General features: G+C 56.6%; 2 protein-coding genes across 2 annotated transcripts in view; both read right to left on the reverse strand.

Annotated features, from left to right (window-relative positions):
- Positions 1–19,228, reverse strand: part of IL4I1 (interleukin 4 induced 1) — a 39,184-nt gene that overhangs the window by 14,252 nt on the left and 5,704 nt on the right. The window lies entirely within an intron of this gene.
- NUP62 (nucleoporin 62) overlaps positions 1–19,228 on the reverse strand; it is a 25,005-nt gene continuing 5,777 nt past the window's right edge. The window contains exons 2-3 of the mRNA XM_047790147.1: positions 2,003–2,703; positions 1–1,959 (exon numbers count right to left, since the gene is read on the reverse strand). Coding sequence (XP_047646103.1) covers positions 1,046–1,959; positions 2,003–2,639 — 1,551 coding nt within the window. The 5' untranslated portion in view covers positions 2,640–2,703 and the 3' untranslated portion in view covers positions 1–1,045. The remainder of the gene's footprint in view (positions 1,960–2,002; positions 2,704–19,228) is intronic.

Consider the following 19,228-nt stretch of genomic DNA (forward strand, 5'->3'; position numbering starts at 1 on the left):
TTTCGGGTTCCACGGTAACTTTTATTTTCTTTAGAAGAAAAGCAACATACAGCCATGGGTATTTCAGAGGATGCAAAAGAGTGTAGAGACAAATACAAAAGCCACCTGGGATGCAGGTGGTCTGGCTCCTGCCTTCCGGACACCGTGCATCTCACGAACTGACCGGGTCTGCTCTGGCGTTGAGAGGTTCAGAGCCAAGTCAGGGGCCACCTCTGGCACCCTGGCCCTTTCAACGGGCACTCTGTGGACTAATGTTTTATGCCAGGTTTCATGTCCGCTGTTAATACATTTGACAAGTGTGACAAGGATTGCGCTGAGGACACAAAGGCAACAAGAAATAGTCCCTGCCCACAGGGACGCGCAAGCTAAGGGTGAGGCGGAGAAGCAAACCAGGGGCACATGGCAGCATGGAGAGCGTTACCAAAGGGGTCGTGAACTGGATACTCACTAGCTCTGCGCTGTGGGGCTCACAGGCCGGCCACCTGACTCAGGCTCGGGGTGGCAGAGAGGGCTTCCTGGAGGAGGGGTCAGCCAGGCAAGATGAGACATCTTCATTCCAGCCCCTCAGCAGACCTGTCTTTCCGCCTTTGAAATTCTACCTCCCACTGTCCGTTCCATTCCTAAGTCACTTCTTTGTACTGACTACATTTACCCTCGACTGCTGGCTCCTCCAGGACGGAGACTCCTGCACCTCAGTCTTTTCTCCCTGCACCCACGACTGTGTGCTGGGCCCCCTGGCTGCGAGCTGGGCTTCTGAGGTGGCTCAGCGCTTCTCTACCACTTGGAGGTGGGGCGGGGGGGGGCGGCAGGCGGAGAGGTCCAGAACACGCAGACGGTACACATGCCACACCTACTAAGCTAAGAATACTTGCTACCCCCTAAGACGAAAAGTCAAACCATGGGACAGTGCTCTCAACAGCACAACTATCTGAAGGAAAGAAAGAAGCAAGCAAGCAACCAACCAAGTATTTCGTTGCAACCAGAACCAAGACAGTGACTGCACGTTCCACACGACACATGCGCGCTGCCGGGTGACGCCCTGGGCTTAGTCGAAGGTGATGCGGAGGCTGCGCTCCTGCTCCTTGCGCCGGCCCTCGCACACCTTGGTCACCTCCTCCACCTTCCTCTGCAGCAGGGCCGAGTTCTGGTCGATCCACTGCAGGGAGTCCATGTGCGCATTGAGGATCTTGCAGATCTGCTGCAGTGGGTCGCTGGTGTCGGCGGGGCCCCCCGACGTGTTCAGGTGCTCGATGATGTCCTTAAGGTCCTGGGCCATGCGCTTGAGCTGCGCGTCGATGTTCTCGGCCAGCTTGTAGGTCTTCTCTCGCTCCTCATCCGCGTGCTGCAGGTACACTGTCCCGCTCTGCTCCTTGACCGACTCCTCCAGCGGGCTCAGCAGGTCCTCCAGCTCCTTCTGCTGAGACAGGATGAAGTCGAGCTCCTGGTCCAGCCTCTTCTGGTCCAGCTTTACCTTCTCGACCTCGCGGTGGAGGGTGGTGATCTTCTCCCCGTTCTCGATCAGCGTGCGGTCCCAGGCGTTGACCTGCGTGGCCTGCTGCAGGAAGTGCCGCTCCTGGTCCTCCAGCTCCAGGCTCCACTTGTTGATCAGACTCTCCAGTTGGGCGTAGGTCATCACGGGGCTGGCGGATACGCCAGTGGCCGCACTGGGGCCGGCCGCGGCGGTCCCAGAGGCCGCTGTGTTGCTGGGGATGGCAGCCGGTGCCAGTGGTTTGAGATTCAAGGCCAAGCCTGTGGTGGTGGCGGCGGCGGTGGTCGTGGCTGCGGAGGTAGTGGAAGCTGCTCCGGGGGGCTTCAGGCTAAAGCCCAGCATCCCTGTTCCGGGTGTTCCGGCTGTGGTTGCTGGGGCACAAAGGGAGAGCCCCGAGGTGGTAGATGAGGCTGGAGTGGTTGCCAGTGAGGCAAAGAGCGTGGGCCCAGTAGTGGTGGTGGTGGTGGTGGTGGTGGTGGTGGTGGGCGGCGGCGGCGGCGGCGGCAGTGGTGGGTGTGGGGGCAGCCGGCTGTGTGGCCCCCGCCCCAGTGGCTACTGGAGTGGCCGGAGTGAAGGGCAGCCCGGGAAGGGCTGTGGGTTGGGCCGAACTCCCCACGGAGCCGATGTTGAAGCTGGAGGTCCCGGTCTGGGACGTGCTTCCACTTGTGAATGAGAAGCCCCCGGGCGTGGTAGACGGAGCAGCAGAGGTGGTGGTGGAGCCAAACACAAAGCCGCTGGGCGTGGAGCCCTGGGCGGACGTGACGGCGCTCGAGATGGCATTGGAGAGCGTGCTGCCGCCCAGCCCGAAGCCGCTGGGCTGTGCTGGGGCTGGGGTGGCAGCTGCGCTGCTGCTCAGGTTTAGCTTTGGGGTGCTCAGGCCTAAGGAAAACCCAGTTCCTCCTGCGGCAGGAGTTGTGGTTCCAAAACTGAATCCCGGGGCCTGCGTTGTCGCTGAAGCCTGGGTGGTGAGTGAGAACAGGCTGGTAGAAGGGGTGCTCGAGGCCGGCTGGGAAGGGGTCCCAAAATTAAACCCACCGGTGCCAGATGTAGAGAAAGAAAACGCAGCAGGTGTGGTCGTTGCTGTCTTTGCAGCGCCGAACGTAAACCCGCCTGTGGGGGCCCCCGTGCCTCCAAAATTAAACCTGCTCATGGCTCCAGACTCTGGTGGCAGCAGCTACTCCGGCTCCCAAAGCAATTCCACCGGCGTCTGCAACCTTGGAAAGATGGTTAAAGCAGAGGAAGTGACACGATCAGATGGCAGTTTTGGAAAGGCAGCCTCAGTGGCTCGATGGAGCCCATCTGCAGGGTGGCAGGGCTCGATAATTACGATAAGTGGCCACCCTTCCTCTTCCCGCCACCAAACCTAAGCAGGCCCTGCTCAGCTAGGAAGGAAGGACCGGGACATACAGCCGCTGCCCCGGTGGATTAGGCGCAAGGAGCAGGATGGACTTGGGCCCAGCACAACCTGGTCAGCTGGAGTCCCGCTGTCGAGGCGGGGAAAGCCCAACCGACTGCAGCCCGAGGAGGCAGTCAGACTGGAGGCGCTCTGGCAAGCGGGACCAGAGGTACACAAATGCCTTTGGGACCCACGCTGCAGAGCCCTCTGCTGACTGCAAGCGGGCGGGATGTAGACTGATTCTGGATCTCACAGAGAGATGGCCCTGGGAAGCAAAGCCGTGTAGCAGGGCCTCAGGTGCCCAAAGCCCCCCCTTGTGCACCCACACTGTTTAGGAGGGTAGGTGTGTACCCCCACCCTCCTTCTAATTCAGGGGCGGGCAGGAAACCTGGGCGCTCAATCAGAGCGCTTGGCACCCCAGGTCAAGAGGACATTGAGATGCCAGGCAGTTGAGAGGTTTCTCTCCAGGTGCGGGAGAGGCAGCCTCCTGCACCTGCAGGGCACCCCCATCTTCTCAGCCGCTGGCAGTGGGAGAAAGAGGCCAAAACCCGAGAGAGCACAGAGAGGAGATGGGGGGAGAGCGACCCCGGAAGAATCCAGTCCTGCTCACCAGCCTCACCCATCTTAGCAGAAGCTCTCTGCGGGACAGCCCAGCCCCCGTTGGGTTTAAGCTGACGGGATTTCCATAATCTCTAACTGAAAAGCCCTGAGCAGAGCCTTGTGTTAGCTGGAATGTCCAAGGTGATTTGGAGAGAAAAGGGTCAGAGGGTGAGCTAGACAGAGACGTTTTTAGGCAAAGGGCCCCACGCTAGCACTGACGTCAGGCGGGCAGCTCGTGGATGCGCCCTCCCACCGCGGTCTGGAGGCGAAGGTCAGGTCCCTGTGTCCAAGATGAGGAAACGGGCTCAGAGGGCTGCGGTGACCTGCCAGGAGTGGACCCAGGCTGAGGGTCTCCTCGGGACCCTGCTGGCCCCACCCACGCATCTCCTTGCCCAGCGCAGGCACCAGACGACAGCCAGGGCATTTCTCTGCACCCACTGAGGGGACCAGTGAGGTATCAGCCACAAGGGAAGATCTGCATCACACCCACTGATGTGGCCTCACCTATGCACAAGAAATGCGAGAAATGACAACAAAGGGACGCAGCAGGCAAATTTAGCAGTGCAGCGCAATCTCGGCTGTGGAAAAAGAGAACAACTCGGAGCAAAGCAGGTCAGAAGGAAATATATCGAGATGTGGTCAGGGGCTGTCTCTGGGGTGTGGGACTACACGTGGCTCAGCTGCTTGGTAACTGGCAGTCATTCCCAAACGCTTGTTCTGTCTGTACAATAAAGAAACGTAACGATATGCAAGGTTTTCAAAAATAACTAAATCACGTGGTGTAAATTTACTCTGCAGAGCCAGGAAACTTGTGCAGCCAGGTTCCTTCTTTTTTTGGGGGGGGCACACCGCAGCATATGGAAGTTCCCAGGCTAGGGGCCAAATCAGAGCTAAAGCTGCCAGCCTACACCACAGCTCACGGTCACACCAGATCCCTGACCCACTGAGCGAGGCCAGGGATCAGAACCCGCATCCCCGTGGTAATGTTAGCTGGATTCATTTCTGCTGCACCTCCATGCAGTCAGGTTCTAAAAATCACAGTTCAAGTGGGACAGATGGAGTTACTGAATTAAACAAGCCTCCCCAAGGCTGGCTCTCAATCAGACCTCATCTTGCCCCAAAGGTGACTCGGGCATGGGGAGGGGCCAGACACCACGGGTTGGGCCAAAGGCAGCGGGGGAAGCTGGCACATGGATATAAGACTGTGCCAAAGACGTGGGCCTCCAAGGATGCCCGTGTCCCACTCCCTGGAACCTGTACTACACCACAGTGTGTGGCAGAAGGAATGTTCAGGTGTGATTAAATTAAGGATCTTGAAATGAGGCAATTATCCTGGATTAAATGGTGGGCCCTAAATGTCACCATGGGTGTCCTTATAAAATGGAGGCAGAGAGAGATTCGATGAGAGAAGAGACGGTGAGAGCAGGCAGCCTCTAAAACCTGGAAAAGGCAAGGTACCGGAATCTCCCCTGGAGTCTCCAGAAGGAACCATCCCTTTGACACCTGATTTCAGCCCAGTGAGACTGTTAGACTGATCTTATCTCATCTGAAAGAGAATGATCTGTAATGTTTCTGCTGCCAAGTCTGTGGTCACCCAGGAGAGCAGCCAAGCAAATATAGCAGGGGAGTAGAAAGTGCCTGGGGATGAGAGAGGAGGCCTCCCGACACCCTAGGGCTCTGAGATTCAGCTGCAGCTTGGCCAAGGTCAGGGGAGTGCCAGTGCTCTGACCACTGGCACCTCACGCTGGGACGCGCAGCACAGTCCCTCTGGGCAGCCTCTGGAAGTGGTGAGCCAAGAAGGGAGCCCAGGAGGGGCTGGGAACCCAACTATGAAGTTCTCATGAAAAGACCCAGGGGTCGTGGCTGACCTCAAATTAAACACGAACTCATGGTCGCTGTCACTGCTCAGGGTGCCTTGGGCTGCATGAGAAGTGCCCACCCCAGTGTCAAGACCAAGGTGGTTTTTAGGTCGCCCACCTTGGCCCGATAGCTGTGTGCCCAGCACTGAGCTATGGACCCCTCCTCACAATCGCCCTGTGACGAGGTCGGGGTGATGGCCCCGAGGTCGGGGTGATGGCCCCGGCACACAGGTGCAAGGGGAGGGGCTCTGACCAAGTCACCTGCGATACCACCCACAGTGGGTCCCTGGACCCCTGCCTTTACCCTGCAAACCCACTCTACTTCTGCTCCATCAAGCAGGTCACAGGGCCAACAGTGCTGCTCCAGGGGCACAGCCAGCGGCAGCCCACTTTGCCCCCTTGTGTGCTTATTCTCCCTTCATCTTAAGGCAGCGGCACTGCAGCTCCGTTTGCAGGCACGAAATTGGTCTCCAGATATAAAGGAAAGACCCGGGCTTGAACTCTGCTCCTGCCGCTCACTAGATGTGGGTCCCGGGGCAGGTGGCCGCCCCTGCTCCATCTCTGCTTCCCTGCCTGTGATGAGGAGGACAGCCCCTCGCACCCGGGAGAATCACCCGAGGTTTCGACTGAGGGGCCGCGGGCCTGGCCCAGAGAAGGTGCCCGCAGGTCCTGCTCCCTCTCCCAGCCTGGTTCTTCCTTTCTCTCGGGGTCCACAGGGAACCCTCTCCCAGCTGGAGGCAGAGGAAACCTGCCTGCGTAGCTGCCCTGCCCTCTGCCTTCCTGGCAGAGCCCTGGCCTTGTGCCCGTGCTTCTGGGGAGAGGAGCCCGGACCACCCCAGCCTGCTGGTCTCGGCCAGATCTCCACTGGCGCCCTCCAGGCCGGCACCTCCGGGACCCACACTCCAGACGCGCACGGGCACTCAGATCACGGACTTCCGTCTCTCCGGGGGCGGGAACCCAGCCTTGGCCTCTCTGCAAAGCCCTTCTGCGGGCCTCGGAGAAAGGTCGTGGCCACCACTCTGAGGACCACAGGCACCTGGCCCTGCGCCAGACCCCTCCTGGCTGGAAATGCCCCACCCCACCCCTGCCCCTCAAGCCGGGTCCGCTGTTAGCAGAAGCAGCCAGAATGGCTACAACTCCGCGTCTCAGTTCTCAAGACCTCACCCGAGAGAACTTTCGCTATTATTAATAAGCTGCAGCTACAAGTTTTCAGAAGAGCATTTATAGAAAGTTCTTTGCTTTTTATACCATTAAGAAACCACAAGGAAAACAATCTTCTGTGGGGGCCTGCCTGGTTTAACGGTTCGGTCATCCATTTCCAACGGCTCGGATGCCAGGGACCCACGAACGATGGTGAGGGCGCCCTGGCCCAGCCCGGAACGCTGCGGGCCCCTGCTCACTTGCCCCCGAAAACAGGTCCATCTGACAAACGAGGGGAGTGAGGCCCAGGGAGGTTACCGAAGTCCTGGCCTCCGCCTGGAAATGGGGAGGAGGCCCGGCTGGAGGGGGAGCAGGGAAGGGCTGACAGGCAGGCCCAGGTGGTCCGAACCCCGCACATCCCAAAGAATGGACTGGCCCCTGCCAGCTCCTGGGAGGGAACCTTAAGTCCTCGGAGCATCCCGCCTAATGGCACGTCTTTAAGGGGGGGGGTTGTTTCGGGGTATCAGCATGCCCTGTGGGGGGCTGGGGACTGAGTAACAAAGGTCAGTGACAGGTGCTCGGAGCCTGGATGGCAAGGCTTCCTTGGTGGGCAACATTCTGTGCAGGTGCTGTGTGACCCCACTGGGAGAGGACGACCGGAAGCTGTGATCTCGTGTCTCCTGGACTCTGCCCTGTGTCCCTTTTCCCTTTGCTGATTTCAATCTTTTTGTTTTCTGCTGTAATAAACCACAACTCTGCTGAGCTGTGAGTCCTAGCAAATCATGGAACCTGAGGGTGGTCTCAGGGACGCCTGACCTCATGCCTGTATGCTGCCACGTGACATGATGAGAGAAGCTGGCAGAGCCAGAGATGCCACAATCACGGTCAGACTTTATCCTGAGGGCGCCGTGGAGAAACTTTAAGGAAGCTTCTGGGAAGGCGTAACATGGCCAGATCCGTGTGTGGGGGATAGGCTGGAGGGGTGGAGGCTGGGACACGGTCCAGGCCCCGAGCCCAAGACCTGAGCCAGGACTCGAGGGACAGCGAAGACAGCCCCAGGTCAGGAAATGTCTACATCTGCACTGAAATGAGACAAACTGATGGTTCTGCAGGGCCTGTCCTGGTTAACCAACCAGAACTTCCAGAGTTTCTCACAAAGGTGGCTAAACACAGGCACACCATTGTGAACTTGGGGGAGAGGAGGAAGCCCTCCGTGAGGGCTCGTCCACTTTTACCAAAGGGGTGAGCTTCCCCACAGAGGAGCTGGTGGTGCTGGGGGCGGGGGTGGGGCAGGCGGTGCTCTTCCTGGAAAAAGCTGAGGGTGTGCTCCATCGGCCACAGGGGATGAGGCCCGGAGGGAGAAGTGGCTGCCTGAGGGCGCTGAGGGAGTCACTGGCAGAGCGGCCAGCCATGCACTTGCCCTTGTTTTTCAAACCACCTCCAGCTTGCCTTCGCAGCCCAGGGGGGAGTCTGGGATTCCCACCTATAGACACATCGTGTCCCTGGCCTTTTTTTTTGGTCTTTTTAGGGCCACACCTGCAGCATATGGAAGTTCCCAGGCTAGGGGTTGAATTGAAGTTGCACCTGCCAGCCACAGCCACAGCCACGCCAGATCCGAGTCGTGTCTGAAACCTACACCACGGTTCACGGCAACACCGGATCCTTAACCCACTCCACTAAGCAAGGCCAGGGATCGAACCCACGGCCTCATAGATACTAGTTCGGTTTGCTAACCACTGAGCCACGACGGGAACTCCTGTCCCTGGCTTTGAGGACCCAGGTTCTCTGCTGTCACCTCGAGCCTCACGAGTCCACCAACCTCAGCCCTGTCTGCAGTTCTTGTGCCGCTCCAAACCCAACTTTATCTACTTTATTCAATCCAGCAATTACTCAGCCCTGCCCGGTGCGTAGGGATGACAACAGAGAGGAAAAAACGCCTGTCCCCGCAAGGCGGGGTGGTCACATAGGCCCGATTCTCTGCAGTACAATGGTCAGTCATACAAAAGGTTTTGTGGGTCTTTTTAGTCCATGCCCAAGCAAGAGCAAGTTCTCAGGCCAGGGATCAAACTCACACCACAACAATGATAGCACTTGATCCTTAAGCCACTGAGCTACCAGGGAACTCCCACAACAGGTATTTTTGTGCATCTTTTTTATCACCGATGGGACCAACGAGCCCCAGCTCTCACATCCCCACAGAGCAGAGAGGCAGGAAAAGACATCACAGAGAAATTACGTGTTAGAAGAGGCTCAGCGTCAAGGAGAAAAGACGGAGTGGGGCAGGGGCAGTGGGGGCGCTGGTGCAGGGTGTGGGCATTAAACAAGACAGCCCAGGGGAAGAGCATCTGAGACCAGAGGGAGCAGCCAGAGCAAAGTCCCAGGACTCACGCCCACCCCCACCTCCAGATATCAAGAGCAGGGGCGTTTGCTGGGGATGAATACGGGGGGACCTCACCCTTGGAACAGAGGAATGGAAAGATTAAGGGGGATATGGAGGGAGGGGTGTGGTGTGTGGACAGAAGAACAGCCCTAGACATGTCCATACCCCCAATCCTGTAACCTGTGAACATGTGACCTCACTCGGCAAAAAGGGACTTGACAGAGGTGACGGGGAGATGGTCTCGGATGATCTGTGTGTGGGTTTTAAACGTCCTCAAGGAGGCAGACGGCAGAGCCAGCGGGACTGGGACCGTTGCAGGAAAGGCTGCTCTGAAGACGGAGGGAGGGGCCACGAGCCAAGGAAAGCAGGCGGCTGGGAGGAGCCGGAAAGGCCAAAAGCAGCCTCTCCCTGGCTCTCCAGAGGAGCACAGTGCCACGCGCTCCGCTCAGACGTCTGCCCTCCAGAGCTGTGAGAGGAAACGTCTGTGCTGTTTTAAGCCACTAGGTTTGCGGTAACTTGTTCCAACAGCAATAAGAACCTAATACCAGGGGAAGGGACAAAGAAAGAACAGGATGGAACTAAGCGCAGATAAAGGGATGGGCAACATATCCCAGAGCTGGACTGAGGGGCGACGGAGCAGGCCTGCCTCTGTGCAAGGGCCGAGGGCACGGGGCTGTGGCAACCGCTGGGCTCTGGCAGCTGAGGGGCTAGAGGGGAAAAGAACAGTGAGCTGTGATTCTGAAAACCTGTTCACTCCCTGCCACGGGGGCCATCTCATGGGCGTGAACGCGTGTGACACCCAGCAAGGGCAGGCCACCTACGACCAAGGGAGGGACAAGATGGCCTGGGAGCGTCAAGGAGGGCTCTCGGTGGTGATGAGCCCACAAGGCAGGATTGCCCCATTTCGTGCACTGAGAGCAGTGCCCAGCATGCAGCAGGTGCCCAGTAATGGTGAGTGGCGGATGCACTGAGAAGTAACAATAACCACCCTTTACTGAGTCCGCCTATGCAAGCGGCACCCAGGCCAGGAGCACTGGGTAGCAGCACACTGCACCCTTGCTGGATGGGAAACAGACTCAGGGAAGCAATATGACTTCTCCAAGGTCACAGAGCAATGAACACTAGTCCCAGGAAGGGGGTCTGGCTCTTTCTGGGGCAGGGGAGGGGGAGAGGTCAGAATCGAGCCTTCCAGGAGGAGTGACAGAGACCAGCTCCCGTACAGCCGCGGCTGGAGCAGCAGGCTACGGGGAGTGGGGTTGAAGGCCAGGTCGCAGACTGACTGCCAGCTGGTCCACCCCCTGGACGGAGACAAAGCCATGACCCTGATTCCCTCCTGACCCCGCCGTGGCCCTGCAGCTTTCCACCGCAGAAGCTCGAGCAACCCGCTCACAATAAGCCTCATCCACTGGGGCTGAGATGGCTGCTGTCCCCTATATTCACCCCCTTCCTTCAAAACAGAAACTCTCTTTCATTTGGCGCAGCAGCAGCAGCGAGTCCAAAGGACTGCATCTCCCAGGGCTCCTTGATGAAGCTCAGGAGTACAAACTCGGCTGTCTAGTCCACGGAGGGGCCGGGAGAATGGTGGCAGACCCACAGCTGTCATCCCAAGCCCACCAGGCACTTGCACATGCACCACGGGAGCTCTGGGGTCGGCGGCTTTCGGCTGACCTTGTGTCAATCACCTGGCAGGACATGGCCCAGCGCTGCTCCACTACTCCTGGCTGTGGGATCTTCGTTCCAGGCTGATCCCACGGAGCCCCAGTTTCCTATCTGAAAAAAGTGGATGATGGCCCCAGAATCATATGGTCTCTGTGAAGTGAAATGGTCTGATCCCTGTCAAGCACTTAGCTAAGTGCCTGGGGTATCCTTGGGGCCCAGAAATTGTGAACTTAATGCCAGTTCTGGGAAGTGAAGGGAGCCAAAGCTCCTGGCATTCTGCCCACAGCCACCTGATGGCGCTGCCGACAACACCCAGCCCAGACAGCGCCAAGGCAGCTCTGTGCCAACCACCCTTTGCCCCGGCATTAGCTTTCTACATAATAAGACTTGGAGGAAGTGAGACTGTGGGCTCAGAGAGACCACAGGAGCGGAGGAGAGAGCCGAGAGCGAGGGGGGACATCAGAGACTGGGGGACCGCTATTTCTGGTCATCAGCCCAGCCCAGCTGCTACCTCTGCTGTGTTAGGACAGGGACACCCCCCTGCCTCCCTGCCCCGGCCCCGAGTCACTTCCTCGGGGATGTCTCACCAAAGGTCAAGCCCAAGCCCACAAACTCTTGCTTCTTAAATCTCTCTTGAATTGAATCTCCCCTCTCCCTTGAGTCAAAGAAAATCCCTCTAAAGCCCCAGGGAACAAATGAGTCAAGAGAGACTGCCCTTCAAGAATGAAAATCAGGAGTTCCCGCCATGGCGCAGTGGGTTAAAGAATCTGGCGTTGCCACAGCTGCTCGGGTTCAATCCCTGGCCTGGGAACTTCCATATGCCACGGATGCAGCCACAAGAAAAAAAAAATGAAACTCAACCAGTCAGCCGTATGCTCACCAGACTGTAGCCGAGTCTCGACCGTTCCAGGCCCAGAGCAGTGAGAAGCCCGAATGGCTGGACCAGTGTGTGGTGTGAAGCCACGGGGGTGCTGATGGGCCACCAGGGGAGGTACAGTTTTGATGGACTCACTCGAGTTGCTGGGGGTGGGGTCGGGCAAGACGCCTGCAGTGGCCTGGCAGGAGCCAAGTGACCAGGGCCACTTTGCCCGGATCTCTTGGCTGGTGGGCCCGGTCAATCCCGGGTGTGGGAAATGGAGCCTCAGGGAGGAGCAGGGGTGCCTTTCTAAGCCAGTCTGCGGCCGGGAAAACTCGGCACTCCCCTCTGTCCAGAGGCTGCCTCTCTCCACAGCACAAGGTCCCCAACAGCAAGGGTGGGCAGGAGACCAGACAAGCCAGTTTTCAACGGCCCCCTCCCCCCTTAAGCCGCCTGTGATTCTCGTCTAAAGACGAGGCCTCTCACCCTCGCAGGTGTAGAGAACCTGCATGATGCACTTGAGACCTGTTCAAAGAGGCACGTCTGTCTGTCCTTTTGTCCCTCAAGGGGAGGGCCGTGGAAAGCCTCCCTGCCTGTCCTGCTGCCAGGCCCTGGTCACATGAACGGATCCCTAAATGTCCCTGCATACCAACGGCCCAGGAGGCACTGTCTCACGTGTGCCACTTCCCAAATTAAGTTCTTTTCGTGAGTAGTTTGTTCACCCAGTTCTCTGCTCAGAAGGTGCAAAGGGAACGCATGGTCTCTGTGGTCCCCCCACCCCCACGCAGGCACCTGCCTTCCCTGGGGACAAGGTTTTGGGTGCCTTGTGCCTCTTTCCAGAGACTGTCAACGCACTTCGGGGAGTGCCGTCTGCACTCTGCCTGGCTGCGCACGCCCCCTCCCGCTGCCTTTGCCTGGCAGCAGGTACCACCCTCACCCTCACCGGACGGAGGAGGAGAGCCTCGCCTTGCCGCGGCGTCGCCTCAGCTGGTAGCTAAATGCTTCTTGGACTCCTAGGTTCTCAGCCATCCTCGTCTTCCTTCCCTCCCTTGAAAAATACTCTCTCTCCCCCAAGAAGTCACCTCACGGCTAATGAGCAATTACTTTCTCCTTCTCCCTAGGGGCCCAAACTTGCACTCGGAGGAGCTCAGGTGGTGGGACAAACAGCAACTTTCCCCACGGAAAAAAGAAGTCAGGTGAGATATACACGCAAAAGGAGTCAGGAAACAACAACCAGAAGAGCAGATTTTTTAGCAAGATTCTATCTAGAACTTTTTTTTTTTTGCTTTTTATAGCCACACCCTTGGCACATGGAGGTTCCCAGGCTAGGGGTCTAATAGGAGCTACAGCTGCCGGCCTGCACCACAGCCACAGCAACGCCAGATCTGAGCCATGTCTGTGACCTGCACCCCAGCTCCCGGCAACACCAGATCCTTACCCTACTGAGCGAGACCAGAGATGGAACCCGCAACCTCATGGTTACTAGTCAGGTTCGTTTCTGGTGCACCACGATGGGAATTCCCTCAGTGCATCTTTAATATTTAAATTTTAACTACTCAATCAACATACCAGGCCTCTCTTTCAAATATCATTTTGGCCAGCACTGACAAAGCTGATTCCCCAGACCGTGAGGTACCCATTAAGTGCTGTGAACCTTCTATCTCATATGCATGCTCATAGCCAGGGGACATGTTTTACTCCTGTCTCCTCTCCTTCACTGTGTGCCATACTGCATGCATCATCCGCAATCTGTAGTTTTCAACAGGCTTTTTTTGTCCCATCAATCTGCTGAAATCAGTCCACGGTGTGACTACACCACATTTCATTTATCCCTCTACCAATGGACATTTAGGATGCTTCCCGAGTTTTCTTTATTATACACAATATGGCAACAAGCACGCTCGCTCATGCTTTCTCGGGCACAAGTGCAGACACTTTCCAAGGCTGATCTTCAGAAGAACAACTGCTGCCCACAGATACTTGCGTTTTGGTTTTACGAGGGACAACCAGAGTGCTCTCCAATTTGCCTATACTTGCTTTTATTCTAACTGGCAGTGCCTGAGACAACGATTTCCCTACAAGCTGCCAGCACCTGAAATTAGGAAAGTTCTACCAATCTGATGTACCAACTGCCTTTTTTCTTTTTTTTTTTTTTGTCTTTTTTTTTTAAGGGCTGCACCTGAGGCATATGGAGGTTCCCAGGGTAGGGGTCAAATCAGAGCTGCAGCTGCCGGCCTACACCACACTTCACAGCAACGCCGGATCCTTAACCCAACGAGCAAGGCCAGGGATCGAACCTGTGTCCTCATGGATGCTAGTCAGATTTGTTTCCCCTGAGCCACAATGGGAACCCCCCCAACTACATTTATTAAAAAATAATGGGGAGTTCCCGTTGTGGCTCAGTGGTAACAAACCCAACTAGTATCCATGAGGACGTGGGTTAGACCCCTGGCTCCTGCTCAGTGGGTTAAGGATCCGGCATTGCTGTGGCTGTGGTGTAGGCCAGCAGCTGCAGCTCCGATTTGACCCCTAGCCTGGGAACCTCCATATGCCTCGGGTACAGTCCTAAAAAGACAAAAAAAAAAAAAAAAAGATAGGTGTTGCCTGTGGTCTAGCAGGTTCAGGATCTAGCATTGTCACTGCTGTTCCTTGGGTTCAATCCCTGGCCCAAGAACTTTTACATGCTACAGACGTGGCCAAAGAAAGAAAACTGATAAAAGCACTAACCCTACAGGGCCACTGTGTGCCAGAATGTGTCGGATAACTCACAAATATACCTCATTCAGTCAGCTGACAAACATCTACTGAGACCTCGGACAGGACAAGCCTTGTGCTGGGCAGACAAAGACAATATGGCATGGCCACCCAGCCTTAAAAACCCAGAGTGTTAGAGATGTGACGAAGGAAAAGCCACTAGAATTGAAACAGGTATTCAAACAAAAACGTGTACATGCTGTTCACAGAAGCATTATTCCCAACAGCCAAAAGGTGCCCCCACATCCCACCGCTTTGCCTCCATCATCACTGCTCCCACCCCACCAGCCTTGTCGCTGTTTTTCACACAGGCCTAAAGCCCTCCTCCTGCCTCAGGGCTTTCGTTTCCTCTCCTGGGAACACTCTCCCCTCAGAGGGCCCATGCTTCACTCCCTTATACCTCCTGCAGGTCTTTGCTAAAATGTCACCTACGCAGGAAGGTCTGCCCCAGCTATCCTTAGGCCCCAGCACCACCTGAAACACATTACACTCCATTTACAGAGCTCACTGGCTGCCTCTCTCCCCGTGAGGACGGCAGCTCCATGAGAGGCAGGGTTTCTGCCCAAGATCGCCACTGCTGTATCTCAAGGTCGGAAATACTTGCTGGCCACTGGGAGCGCTCAGCAAATGCCTGTTAACCGAATGAACAGATCCAGGTTGGTGTTTGCCAGGTACTATTTGAGTGCTTCGCATGTACTAACTAGTTAGGTTCTCCCTCCTCCTACTGCGGGGTAGCTACCATTCGCATCTCCCTTTTGGAGTTGGGGTAACGTGCCCAATGTCAATGTAAGTGTCAGAGCCAGGATAAGACAAGTCTCTGCCCTTAAATGACTCCGAGTTTACTGAGGCTAACAAAGACGCAGACTATTGGATGCCATCGTAGACACCATTTTGCTTAGGACCAACTGAAAGCCCACAGAAGGGTCGAGGACAACGTCCTACAGGAGGAAGGGATGTTTGAGCCTGTTTTGAGGGATATGGAGGAGCTGGGACAGGATGCATTGGAGCAATAGCTCACGGCAGACAAAAAGCTCAGGCAAGCAGGGGCCTGCCTTGAGGAACAGTATAACACCCTGTGCTAAAACCATGGGATGCCAAAGACACACAAGCGGCTGGTAAGTATGAGAAAAGCATTCTTAGCCATTGGGAAATGCAAATCAAAACTACGAGGGAGGAAGTTCCCTTCGTGGCTCAGCAGTTAAGGAACCCAACCAGGATCCATGAGGAGGTGGGTTCAATCCCTGGCCTGGCTTAGTGGGTTAAGGACCCCATGTTGTTGTGGTTGTGGCGTAGGCCAGTGGATACAGCTCTGATTCGATCCCGAGCCTGGGAACTTCCATATGCCATGAGATACCAGTTCACTGGTGCCACTAGGACAACGAGAAAAAAGATGGACAATGTCAAGTGTCAGTGAGGATATGGAGGAACTGGAACCCTCATCCATCGCTAGTGGGAATGTAAGATGGGGCAGCTGCTTTGGAAAACAGTCTGGCAGTTCCTAGAGAGGTTAAGCCTAGCAATTGCTCCTACGATCCAGCAATTCCAAGCAATTGAATTTCTGGCTTCTAAGAGCAATGAAAACATATGTCCATACGAAAACTAGTACACATGTATTCTAAAACGGGCAAAGAGGAGAAACAGCCCAGAAGTCCATCAATCGATGAATGGACAAAATGCAGTCCAGCCATACAATGGACTGTTGGTCAGCTTTAATAAGGAATATAGTATTGAAATGTGCTACGAAATGGATGAATCTAAAAAAATACACACAAAGGACCACCTATCGTATGACTGCTCTAAGCAAAGCTATAGAGACAGAAAGTAGGTTAGTGGCTGCCTGGGGACGAGGGAATGGGAAGTGACTAATAGGCATGGGTTTCTTTTTAAGAGGATGAAGATGTTCAAAAATTAGATTCTGCTGCTGGGTACACAACTCTGAACTAAAAACCACTGGATTGCACACTTTAATAAATGGATGTGAACTATGTGGTATTTCAATAAAGCCATCAGACAAACCCAGCAAGCATGAGCTACCGGGGAGAGGTGAGAGGGCAGAGACAGGTGGGGGCCGCGCAGAGCTGCTTTCTAGTCAGGATCACGCTCTCTTCTAGGGACAAGCAAGCTGGTTGAGAACGGGCTGGGGGAGAAGATGGGGCCATCGGGGGCTCCGAGGGAAAGGTGCTTTGGCATGGACACACCCCCAACACAAGGCTCGGCGAGGGGCTGAAACACCCGGGCCAAGGGACTTTACGAGATCAGCAGGTGGATGCGGGTGTGTGTGTGTGTGTGTGTGTGTGTGTGTGTGTGTGTAGACAGAACATCTGTGCCCCCTCCCAGCCTCTCTCCTGTAAGCGACACTAGCGCCCTAGGGGAGAGGCAGTGATGTCAGTCGGGGTGGGTGTCGGGGAGGGGGGTGTGGGGCAGAGGCAGCTGCTATGGAGACGGCTTCTCTGGGAACCAGATGAAAACCACCAGGGGTGGGGGGCAGGGTGGCTCTGAGTCTGAGATCAAAACCAACCACAGCCCCAACCTGCTCCTGGGAAGCACGCACCACACGAACACTCCTTTCTGGACACGAAGTGGGGGGCCCTGTTCGGAGGGCTTTTCCTGTACTCACTGCAACCCAAAGGGGTGGGAACTCTAGGCCTCCCATTTTACAGATGAGCAAACTGAAGCCACAAGAACTTAGACAACTTGCCCAAAGTCACACAGGCAGTCAGGACTGACGAGGCTGTCTGACCCCAGAGCCGAGCTCTCCAATGTGACCTGTTCGACCACCCCCCGGGCGCCTGCCACGTCCAGCGCCCCCTTCCTGTTCTCGAATGACATCCCGTCGCCATCACCTTCCAGACTAGTTTCACTCACATCCACTTCGGTGCTGTCTGCTCCCCCACCCCCAAGGGGAGACTTCGGGCAGTGGCTTGGAGTGAAGAGGGGGCCCCAGCTGCTCTTTCCTGCCTCTCCACCCCCATGGGAACCCGTTCCTGCTCTGGGAGGGGGCAGGAGGAAGGCAAAGGGCTCTAGAACAAACCTAAGAGGTCTGAGGTCCAGGGGCCCTGTTGGCCGCTGACCCCCAACGCTCCCCAAGGGACCCCTGGGCGTGTGAGGTTCCCCTGCCTCTGCCTCAAGCCTCTCTCTGGCTCCACTCAGTCCCCCGACTGGCCACCCCAGTGGGTGTGGCTGGGTTCGTTCAGGCCCTGCGACTTTCCCCAGCGGTACAGAGCATCCAAGGCCCACCTCAGGGCAGGGGTACAAGCCGCGCTGCAGGTGCCCCTGTGGGCCCTGCCTTGGCTCTCCACGTCCCTCTCCCACCGGGCAGGAGGAGCGGGTCTGCTGTGAGAAAGGGCAGGGCACCCCTGACAGCCAGGCCCTGGTGCTCTCCTGCTTGGCACAATGTCGCAGAACAGACACCAGGCAAGGCCACCCTGGCTGCAACAGATTACGACATGTCTCAACACAGACAAAAACACAAACATTGTCCAAGGCACAAAAATGACCAAACATCACCCTCCTGGCTCAGAGCTGACAGCTGCTGCTTAACTAAGCACGGCATCGTCCCCACTGATAAGGATGCTGGTTGTAGGCTTGGCCCTGTTTCCTGCCAGCCTCCGATCCAGAGCAAAACCTCGCTTCCCCAACCCAGCCCAGCCCCTAGAAGTCCTCTGACAACCCCTGTACTAAGGCGGCCCCCTGGCTGCAATAAGCAAGAAACCCACACTGTTTAACCACGTGTATTGGGGGTGGCTTCCAGCTGGGGGCTGACCAAGGACAGAAGGGGTAAAAAGCCCCCAGCCCCCAGACAATCCCTAGACTTCCCCTTCCCTGCTGCCCAGCTGCCCACAGACACCGCCCTCTCCAGCTCTACAGAGGACCAGGTAGTCTGGGTGAGGCCTGAATCCTCAGTGACTTCAGGCAGAGGACAGCGGATCCGGGCGGGGGGATCACTGCATGTAGTCAGGGAGGGCCCTCGGCCCCAGCCTCACCACGATCTCTGAATGACTCACCAGCCTTTTAAGACGGGGATCATGCAGAAAGGCTGGTTACTAACCTCTCCTGTAAAATCTGAAGCTCTGCACCGCCAGGCCGGCACTGCTGCCCAGCACACAGGGCAACCCCAGGCAACGCCTGTGCCTGTGGAGACAGGTGTCGTTCTAGGCCTTTCCACAGGTGACCTCGCCACTGCCTCTCTTCTGCTATTTCCTGTGCTCTACTGATGCAGCCCACGGGGGCATGATGTCCTGCCGAAGGCCACACAATGGTAAACGATGGTGTCCCGAGCTCCCGGACACTATGTTGCCAACCACCTTCAGCCTGCCCAGTCCTTGTGTAGCCAGCGCTGAGGGCATGGGAGAGAGGGGAATCCCAGGGTGGCGCCAGCCTTCACCTCCCAGACAAGGAGACGTGGCTCCAAGAAGGGTGGGGTGCTAGGATGGATAATGGCTCCCAAAGACACCCCCACCCTCGCCCTCAGAAGCCATGATCACGCTACCCCACGAGGCAGAAGGGGCTCTGCGGATGTGATGAAATCAAGGATCTTCAGACGGAGAGCTCCGCTGGGCTATCTGGGTGTGCCCTACAGCGATCACAAGGGTCTTTCTAAGAGGGAGGCAAAGGTCAAGGGAGGAAACAGGACATGTGAGGATGGAAGCAGAGGCAGAAATGATTCGAGGAAGGGGCCCCCAGCCAAGGAATGCAGGCAGCCTCCAGAAACTGGAAAAGGTGAAGACACAGATTCTCCACTAGAGCCTCTAGAAGGACCCCTTTGAGATTTCTGTCTCCAGAAGAGGGAGTAAATGTGTGTTGTTTCAAGCCACTAAGTTTGTGGCAAGTTGTTACAGCGGCCACAGGAAACGAGTAGAAAAGCTGAACATGGAGGGCGCTGGAGTGGGTGGGGCCTGAGCAGCCTCTGAGAGCGGGGGCTGCTTCTGCTGAGGGACACGCAGCAGGAGCGAGGGCAGGAAAAGGGCTCTGGAGTACTCTGAGCCACAGGCCACGTGGCTGACCTGTGCTCTGCGTGCCTGGCCCCTGCACTGCCCTTTCCCCAAAGGAACTGGCCTTGGCCTTCCCGCCCTTGTTTGCCAAGACACCCACTCCC

This window comes from Phacochoerus africanus, chromosome 8 (assembly GCF_016906955.1).
Source record: "Phacochoerus africanus isolate WHEZ1 chromosome 8, ROS_Pafr_v1, whole genome shotgun sequence".
NCBI lineage: Eukaryota > Metazoa > Chordata > Mammalia > Artiodactyla > Suidae > Phacochoerus > Phacochoerus africanus.